Here is a 12,605-nt window from a genome sequence, read left to right on the forward strand (position 1 = left end):
TATTATTAATCTCACATCCCAGAGATCATTTCTTGGAATTCCGCCCCCTCCCTGGTTACAGATTTTTTCTCAATAATTTCCTCTCTTCTCCGAACAGGCATCATCGTTCCTGCTCCACATAAAGAGCATTTTACAGGTTTCTATTCAAACCTCTTCGTAGTTTCAAAGAAGGACAGTTCGGTCTGACCCAGCCTAGATCTCAAGTTACTGAACAGAAGGGTCCGCCTACACCATTTCAGGATGGAATCACTCCACTCCGTAATATCGTCCATGGAACTACAAAAGTTCCTGTGTTTGGAGGATATCCAGGACACCCGTCTCAATGTCCCCATTTTTCCGGGTCAGAGATTTCTATGAGCCGCGGTACGGCAGGACTATTTTCTGTTCGTCGCTCTGCCTTTAGGGCTGGCAACCGCACTCAGGGTTCTTTATTATTATTATTATTTTTAATTTATACAGCACCATTGATTCCATGGTGTTGTACATGAGAAGGGGTTACATACAAATTACAGATATCACTTACAGTAAACAAACTAACAATCACAGACTGATACAGAGGGGAGATGACCCTGCCTTTGCAGGCTTACATTCTACAGAATGGTGGGGAAGGAAACAGTAGGTTGTGGGGGGTGTTTTCAGCAGCTCCGGTGTTGATTAGGCGGTAGCTCCAGTAGTGGGGAGGAGGAAGCGGGGTCAATGCAGACTGTAAGCTTTCTTGAAGAGATGGGTTTTCAGGTTCCGTCTGAAGGATCCGAATGTGGATGATAGTCTGTTGTGTTGGGGCAAAGAATTCCAGAGGATGGGGGATGTTCAGGAGAAGTCTTGGAGGCGATTGGTTGAGGAGCGAATAAGTGTGGAGGCGAGAAGGAGATCTTGGGAGGACCGGAGATTACGTGAGGGAAGATATCGGGAGATTATTTCAGAGATATATGGAGGATACAGGTTATAGATGGCCTCATAAGTCAGTATTAGTAATTTAAACTGGATACGATGAGGGAATGTGAGCCAGTGAAGAGATTTGCAGAGGGGAGAACCGGAGGAGTAGCGAGGAGAGAGATTAAATTAGTCGGGCAGCAAACTTAAGGATGGACTGGAGAGGTGCGAAGGTGTTAGCAGGTAGGCCACAGAAAAGGATATTGCAGTAGTTGAGACAGGAGATGATGAGGGCACGCACAAGCATTTTAGTAGATTGAGGGTTGAGGAAAGGATGGATTATGGAAATATTTTTGAGCTTGAGGCGACAGGAGGTAGAAAGCGCTTGGATGAGCGGTTTGAAGGACAGGTCAGAGTCCAGGGTTACTCCGAGGCAGCGGACTTCCGGTATGGGGGAAAGCGTAATGTCATTAATTGCGATAGATAGGTCAGGTAATGAAGATCTGTGAGATGGAGGAAAGATGATGAGTTCAGATTAGTCCACATTGAGTTTGAGGAAGCGAGAGGAGAAGGAGGATATGGCTGATAGACACTCTGGGATTCTGGACAGCAGAGAGGTGACGTCTGTGCCAGAGAGGTAGATCTGAGTGTCATCAGCATAATGGTGGAACTGGAATCCATGGTACTTTATGAGTTGCCCCAGGCCAAGTGTATAGATTGAGAAGATTAGGGGTCCTAGAACAGAGCCTTGGGGGTCTAAGAGAGAGTGGGATGAGGAGGTAGTGTGGAAGTGGGAGACGCTGAACGTGTGATTGGAAAGGTATGAGGAGAGTCAGGATAGGGCAAGGTATTTGATGCCAAAGGAGGAAAGGATCTGTAGTGGAAGGCAGTAGTCAACTGTGTCGAAAGCAGAGGACAGGTCTAGAAGGAGGAGTATAGAGTATTGTCCGTTAGCTTTGGCTGTAAGTAGGTCGTTAGTAATTTTGGTCAGGGCTGTCGAAGTGGAGTGATGTGGCGGAAACCAGATTGTAGATTGTCAAAGAGCAAGTTGGATGAGAGGTGGGTGGACAGTTCAGCGTGGACATGCTGCTCCAGGAATTTGGAAGTGAATGGGAGCAGCGATATTGGGCGATAGCTGGACATGGGGGTTGGGTCGAGGGTTGGCTTTTTAAGGATACGCGTGATTGTGGCATGTTTTAAAGCAGAAGAGAAGGTACCAGAAATTAGTGCTAGGTTGAAGAGGTGGCTTAGGCATGGGATAAGAGTGGTGGTGAGGTTGAGGTGTGATCTGATTGGGTCGAGTGCACAGATGGTGAGGTGTGATTTGGAGAGGAGACAATTAAGCTCCCCTTCAGTCATGTTGGAGAGGGAGGTTATGGGGTTTGGGCATCGGTCTAGTATGCAAAGGGGTTGTGGTGGTTGAACAATCAAGATTTGCCTTGGTCGATCTTATTTTTGAAGTGTGTGACAAAGTCCTCAGCAGAGATGAGGGAGGTTGGAGGGGGCAGTGGTGGGCGGAGGAGGGAGTTAAAAGTTTTGAGTTGTTTGGGGTTGTAGGATAGGGAAGATACGAGGGTTGTGAGGTAGGCCTGTTTAGCAGAGGTGAGGGCAGATTTGAAAGAGTGTTGCCTGTTTGAATGCAGTCAAGTCGTCATGCGAATTTATTTTCTTCCGGCGCCGCTCTGCAACCCTGGACACTTTCAGGAGCTTTTTAGTTGTATTAGTGTGCCAGGGTTGTCTGTTGATACGTCGCACTCTGCCATGAACGAGAGGGGCGACCGTGTCAATAGCTGATGCGAGAGTGGCATTGTAGAAAGCAGTAACACTGTCGGTGTCGTGGAATGAGGTTAAGGATGCCAGTGGTAGAATAGAGTCGGAGAGAGTGTGTCTAGGTGAGCGAGGTTTCTGCGGGGGTGCGCATGTTGCTGGACATGGGTGATAGGTGAGAAGGACAGGGATGAGAAAAATATAGTTACTTACCGATAACGGTATTTCTCTGAGCCCATGACAGCACCACGGAGAGAGGGGATCCGCCCACCAAGGACAGGAAACCTACAGATAAAGAGGCGGTACCTCTCGACCGCATCAGTTGTTTACAGAGCATGATGGGAGCTTAAGTTAAAAACAGTATCTAATTTCAATGTTACTTGAAGACTTAACCAAGATATCTCGTGGCTATTTTCTTAGGTATTCGCATAGGGTATTTTACTAGTGTGCACATCCATACGTGAAGGGAGGGAATGTACGGGTGCCGTCATGAGCTCAGAGGAATACCGTTATCGGTAAGTAACTATTTTTCTCTGTCCCCCATGACGGCACCATGGAGAGAATTGCAGAGACTGTACATTAGGGAGGGACCACCGCTTCCAGCACCCTTTTCCCAAAGGTGAGATCTGAGGAAGAGATAAGGTCCAATCTATAGTGCTTATAGAATGTTGAGGGTGAAGACCAGGTAGCAGCTCTACATATCTGATCAATTAAAGCACCAGCTCTCTCCGCCCAGGAGGTCGCTACGGCTCTCGTTGAGTGTGCTCTGATTCTCCCGAAATTGGTACCCCACTTGATGAGTACGATAGGCTGATGACATCTCTGATCCATCTTGATAGGGTGCTTTTTGAGGCTTTTTTCCCCTTTCGGGGACCCTGGAAACAGACAAAAAGAGATCCATCCTCCCTACACTCCCTAGTGGCTTCTATGTAATGGATCAAACATCTCCTAACATCCAATGTGTGTAAGGACTCTTCCTCCTTGTTTTTGGGATTAGGACAAAAGGAGGGAAGGGATATCTCCTGTGCTCTATGGAATCAAGAAGCTACTTTTGGGAGGTAGGCCGGATCAGTTTTAAGAACGACTATCATCCAGGAATTGAGCGAAAGGGGGATTGACTGACAAGGCTTGTATGTCACTAACCCTACGCGCTGAGGTGAGGGCGACCAATAGTGATGTTTTAAGAGATAGGATTCTCAATGGGACATCTGCCAAGGGTTCAAAGGGAGGTTTAGATAAGGCTGTGAGGACTAGATTTAGATCCCACTGAGGGGTGCTACGTGAGGGCAGAGGTCTTGACCTCCCTGCTGCTCTAATGAACCTGGAAATCCAATGATTCCCCACCAAATCGCAATTAAATAGCACCCCTAAAGCTGCTATATGGACTTTTAGGGTACTTGTGGCCGGCCCATCTCTAAACCCTTTTGCAGGAACTCAAGTATGGCATTTAGGGGAACCTCTTCACCTAGTACGACGCCTGAGGATGACAGGAATTTTTTCCATATTTTCCCGTATTGTCTAGTCGTAATTGGTTTTCTACTTTGTAGCAGGGTAGACACCAGTCCCGGTGAAAAACCTCTATTTTCTAACAGCTCCCTTTCAAATTCCAGGCTGTCAAGTGTAAACTTGCAACCTGCGGATGTTGTACTGGTCCCTGGAAGAGGAGATCCGGAAGTACCCAGGGGTCGGAGATGGACATCCTCCTCATCCAGAAAACCATACCCTCTTTGGCCAGAATGGAGTTATCAAGACTACATGAGCTCTGTCCTCCCATATTTTCCTCAGAACTGCCGGTATTAGAGCGATTGGGGGAAAGGCATATGCCAGCTGGTGGTTCCAAGGAATCAGGAAAGCGTCTAATGCTACAGGGTTCCCCAATGGTGTTATAGAGCAAAAGGTGTCTACCTTTTTGTTTAGGTTGTTCGCAAAGAGGTCTATGTGTGGAACTCCCCACCTTTCTGAGATTTGGTTGAATACAGCCTGGTTCAATTCCCATTCCCCTTGTTTCAGACGTGATCGACTCAGAAAGTCTGCTCTGTAATTGTCCACCCCCTTTATGTGAAGGCCTGACAAGGACTGTAGGTTGTTCTCAGCTATCTGGAAGATTGATTTTGTTACTTACATTAGAGACTGGGAACGGGTACCTCCTTGGTGATTTAGGTACGCTACCACTACTCTGTTGTCTGACATGACTGACGTGATGGGAGTGAAGGGGATTTATGAACTCTAAGAGTGCGAACTTGACTGCAAGCAGTTCTTTCATGTTGTTAGAAACACCCTTCAGGTTGTCTGACCAGACCCCCTGAGCTATGAGATCGTCCAGATGGGCCCCCCCAGCTGGGACTTGTGTCTGTGGTCACTACCTTTGAGACCGGGGTTACCCAAGGGATGCCACGGGACAGATTGTTCAACGATATCCACCAATCTAGGGAGAGTATTGTATTTGGAGACAAGCTGAACCGACAGTCTAAATTTCCTTCTAGAGAAACTTCTTCTGACAAAATTTGCCATTGAAGATCTCTCGACTGAAGTTGAGCCCACTGGACTGCAGGAATGCATGCCGTCATGGACCCCAGGAGGGACATTGCTTGACGAAGGGATATGTAGGGGAGATCCCTCATTCTGGACACTAGTCCCACCATCCTTTGCCTTTTTTCTGAGGGAAGACGGCAATCCTGCCTTACAGAATCCAATGTGACGCCCAGATATTCTTGAACTTGGCACGGTACTAATCTGGACTTCGTCAAGTTCACCAGCCAGCCTAGGCTTTCTAAGGAGTGCAAGATCTTTTTAAATTGGCTTTAGCAATGCTGAGGAGAGTTGCCGACTACAAGGAAATCGTCGAGATATGGTACAATCAGAGTGTCTTGCTCCTCAGGTGGGCCATTACCTCTGTTACCAGTTTGGTGAAAACTCGAGGTGCTATGGCTAGTCCGAAGGGAAGGGCTGCAAATTGGAAATGTCTTATCACCCCCCTGATATGGACTGCAATCCTGAGGGACTTCTGATGGTCTTTGTGGATAGGGACGTGGTAATATGCGTCCTTAAAGTCTAGGACTATCGTGAAACAACGTGGAAACAACATTTTTATTGATGTTTTTATTCTTTCCATCTTGAACGGTTGCACATTTAGATACTTGTTTAGACTCTTCAAACTGATAATTGTCCGGTAGGATCCGTCCGTTTTTTTCTTCAGAAAAAGGGGAGAGTAATATCCTTCTCTTTCTTGGAGGGGGACCTCCAGGAGAACCCCTTTGTCTGTTAGCCCTATTATCTCTTGTTCTAACGCCAGCTGTTCCTCCACTGACGATCTCAGAGATGTTGTCATGAAGGAGGGAAGAGGAAATTTGTGAAATCTTAGTTTTAGTCCTGAATTTATTATGTCTAATATCCACGGACTGTTGGTAATTTTCTCCCAGGCTGAGAGAAAGAGGGACAGCCTTCCCCCCACCTGGGGCCTAAGTTCATTGGGTGGCCTTTTTTGTTGTCAGTGGGGCTCTTATTGAATATGAACCCCTTGTTTTTCTTATCTTCCCATCTATCCTGATTTTACCCAGGTTTCCTACGGATAAACCTCTTGCTCCAAAAGGGCCTCCTGTAGGAAGGATAAGCGAGGGTGGGGAACGACTTCTTTTTATCCCCCGCTTTATCCAAGATGTCATCTAAAGTGGGGCCGATTAAGAATTCTCCTTCGCAGGGGATGGTACATAATTTTGATTTTGTTTGAAGATCCCCTGGCCAACACTTAAGCCACAGGTCCCTCCTGGCCACGTTAGAAAAAACCGCTGATCTAGCAGCTAGTCTAATTGAGTCAGCGGAAGCATCCGCTAGGAAAGCGGCTGCTACCCGCATTACTGGCAAGGTTTTAAAAACAGGTCGTCTCAGGACACTATTCTGAAGTTGAGTCTCTAGTTGGTCTAGCCAGACCATTAGGGAACGGGATGTGCAGGTGGCGGCCACTGCCGGTTTTAGTCCTCCCCCAGCTGCTTCCCATGAGCTTTTTAGGAACGCGTCTGTTTTTTTGGCCATGGGATCCTTTAGGATTCCCATGTCCTCAAACGGAAGGGCATATTTTTTAGATGCCTTGGCTATGGCAACGTCTAGTTTGGGAGCTTTTTCCCAAAAGGAGCAAGACTGGTCATCGAAGGGGTTTTTTCTCTTTGGTGTAAGCAGAGCCTTTCTTATGGGCTTTTTCCACTCCTTTTTAATCAAGAACAGAATTTTTTCATTAAGGCTGCTTTCACACTAGCGTCGGTACAGGGCCATCACGCTGCGTCGGCCCGACGTACTCACGCATACTGTGCAAAAAATGCCAGACGTGGGCAGCGGAAGCAGTCTTACGATGCTTTCGCTGCCCCATTGCAAGGTCCGGGGAGGAGGAGGCGGAGTTTCGGCCACGCATGCGCGGTCGAAAATGGCGGTCTCGATGCACAAAAAAAGTTACATGTAACGTATTTTGTGGCGGCGGTGCGCCAAAGCACGACGGTTGCGACGTGTGGCACTGCGTCGCTAATAAAAGTCTATGGAGAAAAAACGCATCCTGCAGATAACTTTGCAGGAGGCGTTTTTTATCCACAACGACGCATTGCGACGTGCAGTGCACGACGCTAGTGTGAAAGTAGCCTTAGCGGAAAGGCCTTCATCTTTTTTTGTTCGAGACCCCCGAACAATGTCCTGTACTGATTTTTTTGGGTGAGGGTCAGTTAGGCCCATAGTGTTCTTAACTGCTTTAACGAGGCTATCAGTCTCTTCTAGAGGAAAACAGCTACAACCCCCAGTGGAAGATGAAGATGATGAAGAGTTAGGCTAGGTTCACATTGCGTTAATGGGTTAACGCTAACGGACTGCGTTGCACGGCGAAAATGTCGCAATTAACGCCGTGCAACGGGTCCGTTAGCGCACCCATTGACAGCAATGTAAATTTAGCCTGCAGCGCATCACTAGCGCGTGCCTTTTTCGGCTCGCGCTAGTGATGTGCCGTTCTTCTGTGACGCGCCTCGGACGCTGCTTGCAGCGTCCGCGGCGCGCCCGAGGTCCGTTCCCCGCTCTCGCAGATCGGGGATCTGCGAGAGCGGGGACGTTAACGCGACCCCTAAAAAAACATTGCGTTAGCGCAATCCGCTAGCGCTAAACGGATTGCCCTAACGCAATGTGAACCTAGCCTTAAGAGGTATCCGAGTCCCCCTCTTCGCTATCCATGTCGGTGGACTCAGGTGTTGGGGATCTGTGCCTGGTCTTTCTTCGCTTCCCCCCCCCCCCCCCCCCTGTAGGGATCTAAAGGTGTCTTCCACCTGGTTTTTTATCAGGGTTTTGAGGTCTGCTGCGAACCCGGAAGCCCTTCGCTCACGGTCTGCTGTACACATGATCTGCAAAGTCTTTTTTCCTCAAGTAGAGGGAAGATCCTCTTTACACAGGGCGCATACTTTAGGATTTGTTTTCCCTGAGCTTTTCTTCCCCTAGAGAATAAAAGAGACAAATATAGGGCCTCATTAACCACTAGCTTTCACGAAGATCACTCACCACCTGGCGGACCCAGTACCGGTTGGGGATGGTCTGTATCTGCCGTTGGATTATTCCTTGTGCCGGACGCTGCGCTGGCCTCTTTACTGTGTTGCGATCCTGAGTGTCCTTTACCGGTAACCTCCTGGTGTCCTTTTTGCAGCCGTCGTTTCTGCTGCTGCTGCGACGGCGGCAGTGGTGAATATCTGGATAGGGGTGATCCCTGTGGGTCCAGGTCGCTCATAGTGCCAGGGGAACGCTGGTCGAGCTCCATCAGAAGCGTTCGACCTGAGGGCAGTCCCCTTTAAATAGCGGTGACTGGATTACCCAGTCCTGCCCTGCGCCCGCGCGATTTTGCACCCGCACAGTGACTGGATACCCAGTCATGCAATGCGCCAAATCGCGCATGCGCAGTGCCGCCGCAAACGCGATTGCAGTGGTACCGCCCACAAGATGGCGCTGCGCGTGGATGCTGGTTCCCGGAGCCCCAGCCATGGCAGACTGACACTCAGGGAGGCAGCACATGTACCTTTGCCGCCTCTCCTCGCACACCGTAGAGGCCTGCTAACCCCAGCGGTGGTGCCTCGGGTCACACACCAGCCGAGGCAGGGGGACCCCCGCTGCCTGAACCGGACTGATTGGCCCCGGAATCCCACGACGATGAGGTAGGATTCTGTAGGCCTCCCATCAAGGACAGGAAACCAAATTGATGCAGGAGAGAGGTATCGCCTTTTTATCTGTAGGTTTCCTGTCCTTGGTGGGCAGATCCCCTCTCTCCGTGGTGCCGTCATGGGTGACAGAGAAAGTGAGTAGATTGTGGTCCGATAGAGGGAGAGGGGAGGTTAAGTTTAATAGAGAGCAGAGACGAGTGAAGACCAGGTCTAATGTATGTCCGTTTGTGTGGGTGGCTGAGGAGCACCACTGATCAAGTCCAAAAGATGAAGTAAGGGACATGAGTTGGAGGCTCTTCGTTGAAGGGTATCAGTAGGGATGTTGAAGTCGCCCATGATGATAGTGGGGATGTCAGTGGAAAGAAAGTGAAAAAGCCAGGTAGAGAATTGGTCAATAATGGCAGTGGCCGGGCCCGGAGGTCGGTATATGATGGCCACTTGGAGGGAGAGTAGAAGAGGACAGAGTGGACTTCAAAATATAATGGCAGCGGTCATGGCCATTTTGCAGACCAGGGGTCTAGTGGTCATACCTTACCTAGACGATATCTTCGTCAAAACTGAGTCGTTCGCTCTAGCCCAGGAAAGCCAACACCTTGTCTCGGCTCAGCTGGATTGTTAACATGTCCAAATCTTGTCTAGCTCCAACCCAGCGTCTCATATACCCATGCTTTTCGACAACTCTCCAGGTGAGGGTTCCAAAGCTATGACAGTTACATATATCAACCATCAGGGAGGAACTCAGTCCTCTGGCCATGACCAAGTCTCTAAGATTCTGGTCTGGGCAGAGACCAAGTTTCCTGCAGTGCATATTCCCGATGTAGACAACTGGACCATTGACGTTCTCAGTCATGAGGGTCTCGCAACAGGAGAATGGCCCCTGCATAAGGCCATTTTTCATCAAATTTGCCTATGATGGGGCACTCTGGAAGTGGATCTCATGGATTCCAGGATGAACAAAAATGTCCCACGGTTTATCTCCAGGTCCCGCGATCCTCTTGCAGTGGACATCGATGCTTTGGCAACACCCTGGTAACAGATCACCCTTCCTTATCTGTTCCCACCTCTTCCCAGACTGTTGAAGATAATCAAAGCAGAAGGGTGCCGGTCATCCTAATAGCACTGGATTGGCCCAGGAGGGCCTGATATGCAGAGTTCATCAATTTATTCGCAAACGCCCCGTGGGAGCTTTCAGACAGACCAGATCTGCTTTCTCAAGGACCCCTCTTCCACCTGAATTCTTGGTTGCTCGATTTGATGACGTGGCTGTTGAAGCTGCAGGTTTAAAGAGCTTCCGTTTTCTCAAAGCGTGTGATACGGATGATCTGTGCTCGAAGGCCGGCATCGTCTCGAGTCTATCATCGGACATGGAAGGCCTTTTTCCGTTGGTGTGAGACTAAATCACACCGCACCTATGGTTTTCGCTTTTCTAGCCTTCCTTCAAGCAAGGCTTGATGCAGGTCTCTGAAGGGCCAAGTCTGTGTTCTACATAATTTTTTAAAAGAATTTAGCTTCAGGTCCACAGGTCAGAACTTTTCTTCAGGAAGTAGCTCATGCAGCGCCTCCGTATTGACTGTCAGTAGATCCCTGGGACCTCAGTCTGGTTTTGGAGGCTCTCAGGAGTTCCCCCTTTGAACTGCTAGGGAAGTCTCCCTGCTTCTCCTATCTTGGAAGGTGATTTTTCCTTGTGGCCATCACTTCCATCAGGCGGGTTTCTGAGCTGGCAGCTCTTTCCTGTCGCTCACCCTTCCTTCCTTATCCTTATCCTGCACCAGGATAAGGTAGTTTAACGTCATATACCTTACCAAGGTAGTCTCCCCTACCACAAGGCCCAGCACAGCGTGACAGAACGACAATATGACCGCCTTGCACACATCCGAAGCTAGAATGAGAAGTGCAGAATGGTCATACTGAGGTCAGATCGCATCACAGAGCACAGAGGCGATCGGCATCATCGTCAGATTGCACCAATCAGAGCAGACCCTGGTGATGCTGCTGTAGCTAAGCTCAAGCCTATGAACAGAGCTGTTACATCACCAATTGTTGGCTGGACATCGGAGTTTCAGGCAAATTGCCTGAAATACTGAAGACACTGTGATTTGGCTGTTCAGAAATGAATAGCCAGTCAAGCGATCATAGTTGCTGGCGGCATCAAACCAAGCCCCCCCCCCCCCCCCCCCCCCCCGATCACTGCGGTGCCCAATATGTCCAAGGTCGGTAAGTACTTACCAACCATGACATACTGGGGACGTCAAAGGTCGTGAAGAGGTTAAATATAATAAAAAATAAAACAACCTCCGTGAAATCAACAAGTGATAACATAAATGTACTCACTATCATGGCTCTTCATTGCATAAACATCCACGGACGGGTCAAATTCACCAGGCCCAAAAAAGCGAGGACAGTTTAGCAGATTCCCTGGACTATCTGGGGGAGTGCCATATGAACATATGGGGTTGCCAGTGCCATCTTCGCACTCCTCTTCTTCGGCTCGTTCCTCCACTTCCATCTCTTCCTGCTCTGCACGATCCACATCATGTAAGCCCACCAAAAGACTGTAATCCATTATCTTAAGTACAGACAGGAACTGCAAAAAAAAAAGTTATTAGAAATTACACTTGGTCATCTATCACGTCTTATTTTTTTTGTGGCAAAAAATATGCAAAAAAAAATGTAGTTTTACAGTACCAGCTAAGTAAATAAGATTTCTGAAATATGAGGTATGTTACCAATAGAGGCCATCTATCCTAGATCTCGTTACACACATCTTGTTTTGCAGCCTTTGGACGTAACTGAAGTTTAATATAGTGGATTGCTGTTTATGAATTCAATGACTAAAATTTCCTGATCTCAGATTTAGAGATTTCCCTTTTATAGTGCAAAAAAATGGTTCTTGTTCTCATGACTGTCGCATGCTAGGGCAGGTCTATCTGTGATCATCCTCACAGAGTAACCCTGTAGAGAGGATTACTGAAAGATTAGGGTTCTGCTTCACTTGTACCTGTGTAGTGTACAGCAAATCATTCTACAGTGTTCACCTTTTCATTTCATGGACATCATTGACACTTGTAAGCATCGGATCCAATGTTTAAAAGGCCATGCATGGTCCTCAGCTCCGTCACAAACAATCCTTTGTTATCATTTAACCCTGAGCACCCATGAAGGAAATGTACTGTGCAGGGTTGACTGTACGACAAATACACCCCATGACCTTTAAATTGCAACACCAAGGAGGACAGAGCAGTGGAATTCTGGAAATCACAGGATTGATAAGACAGGTTAATGGTATACAAATTATGAAAAAAATTAAAATATGTTTAAAACGGACTTCCGGGGGCGGAGCCATCTAAGATGGCCGCGTTTTAGAAGCGCTCCCTGGCTCTGCAAGACCTAATCCGGAGCCATCCTTGAATATAGCCCTCGTGTGCGGGCTGATCAAGTTGGATGTGATTCTCCTTGAGGAGCGGATTACAGGGATCGGAGCATTTTCTTTCCCGGGAGTCCCTGCCGTTTGTTGTCCTCACTGGTGGGTGAGGCCTAACCTGTGCCCTGCGGGTGGTCCACGAGGCGCCGAGACAGAGTGCAGTCGCCCTGACCGCATTCCTAAGGGTGCCCGACGATTCCTGGCCGGAAGACAGGATCTGAGACACTGGAGTGACCCGGCTTTGGTGGCGGCTGGAGGGTGTCGGAGGAAGTCGCAGAGAGGCTGCGGCCGCACGGAGGGAAGCGCAGGAGCTGGGAGGCACGAGGGTGCTGCGCCTGATCGCCGTACTTACCAGACGGATCCGGTCAGCCTGA

The 12,605-nt window shown here is 48.7% G+C and overlaps 1 protein-coding gene across 1 annotated transcript in view; it reads right to left on the minus strand.

Moving 5' to 3' along the window:
• PIP4K2B (phosphatidylinositol-5-phosphate 4-kinase type 2 beta) overlaps window positions 1-12,605 on the minus strand; it is a 56,756-nt gene that overhangs the window by 14,871 nt on the left and 29,280 nt on the right. The window contains exon 8 of the mRNA XM_077252321.1: window positions 11,142-11,394. Within this exon, the coding sequence (XP_077108436.1) occupies window positions 11,142-11,394 (253 nt within the window). The remainder of the gene's footprint in view (window positions 1-11,141; window positions 11,395-12,605) is intronic.

Source organism: Ranitomeya variabilis, chromosome 4, assembly GCF_051348905.1.
Source record: "Ranitomeya variabilis isolate aRanVar5 chromosome 4, aRanVar5.hap1, whole genome shotgun sequence".
NCBI classification, from domain to species: Eukaryota; Metazoa; Chordata; class Amphibia; order Anura; family Dendrobatidae; genus Ranitomeya; species Ranitomeya variabilis.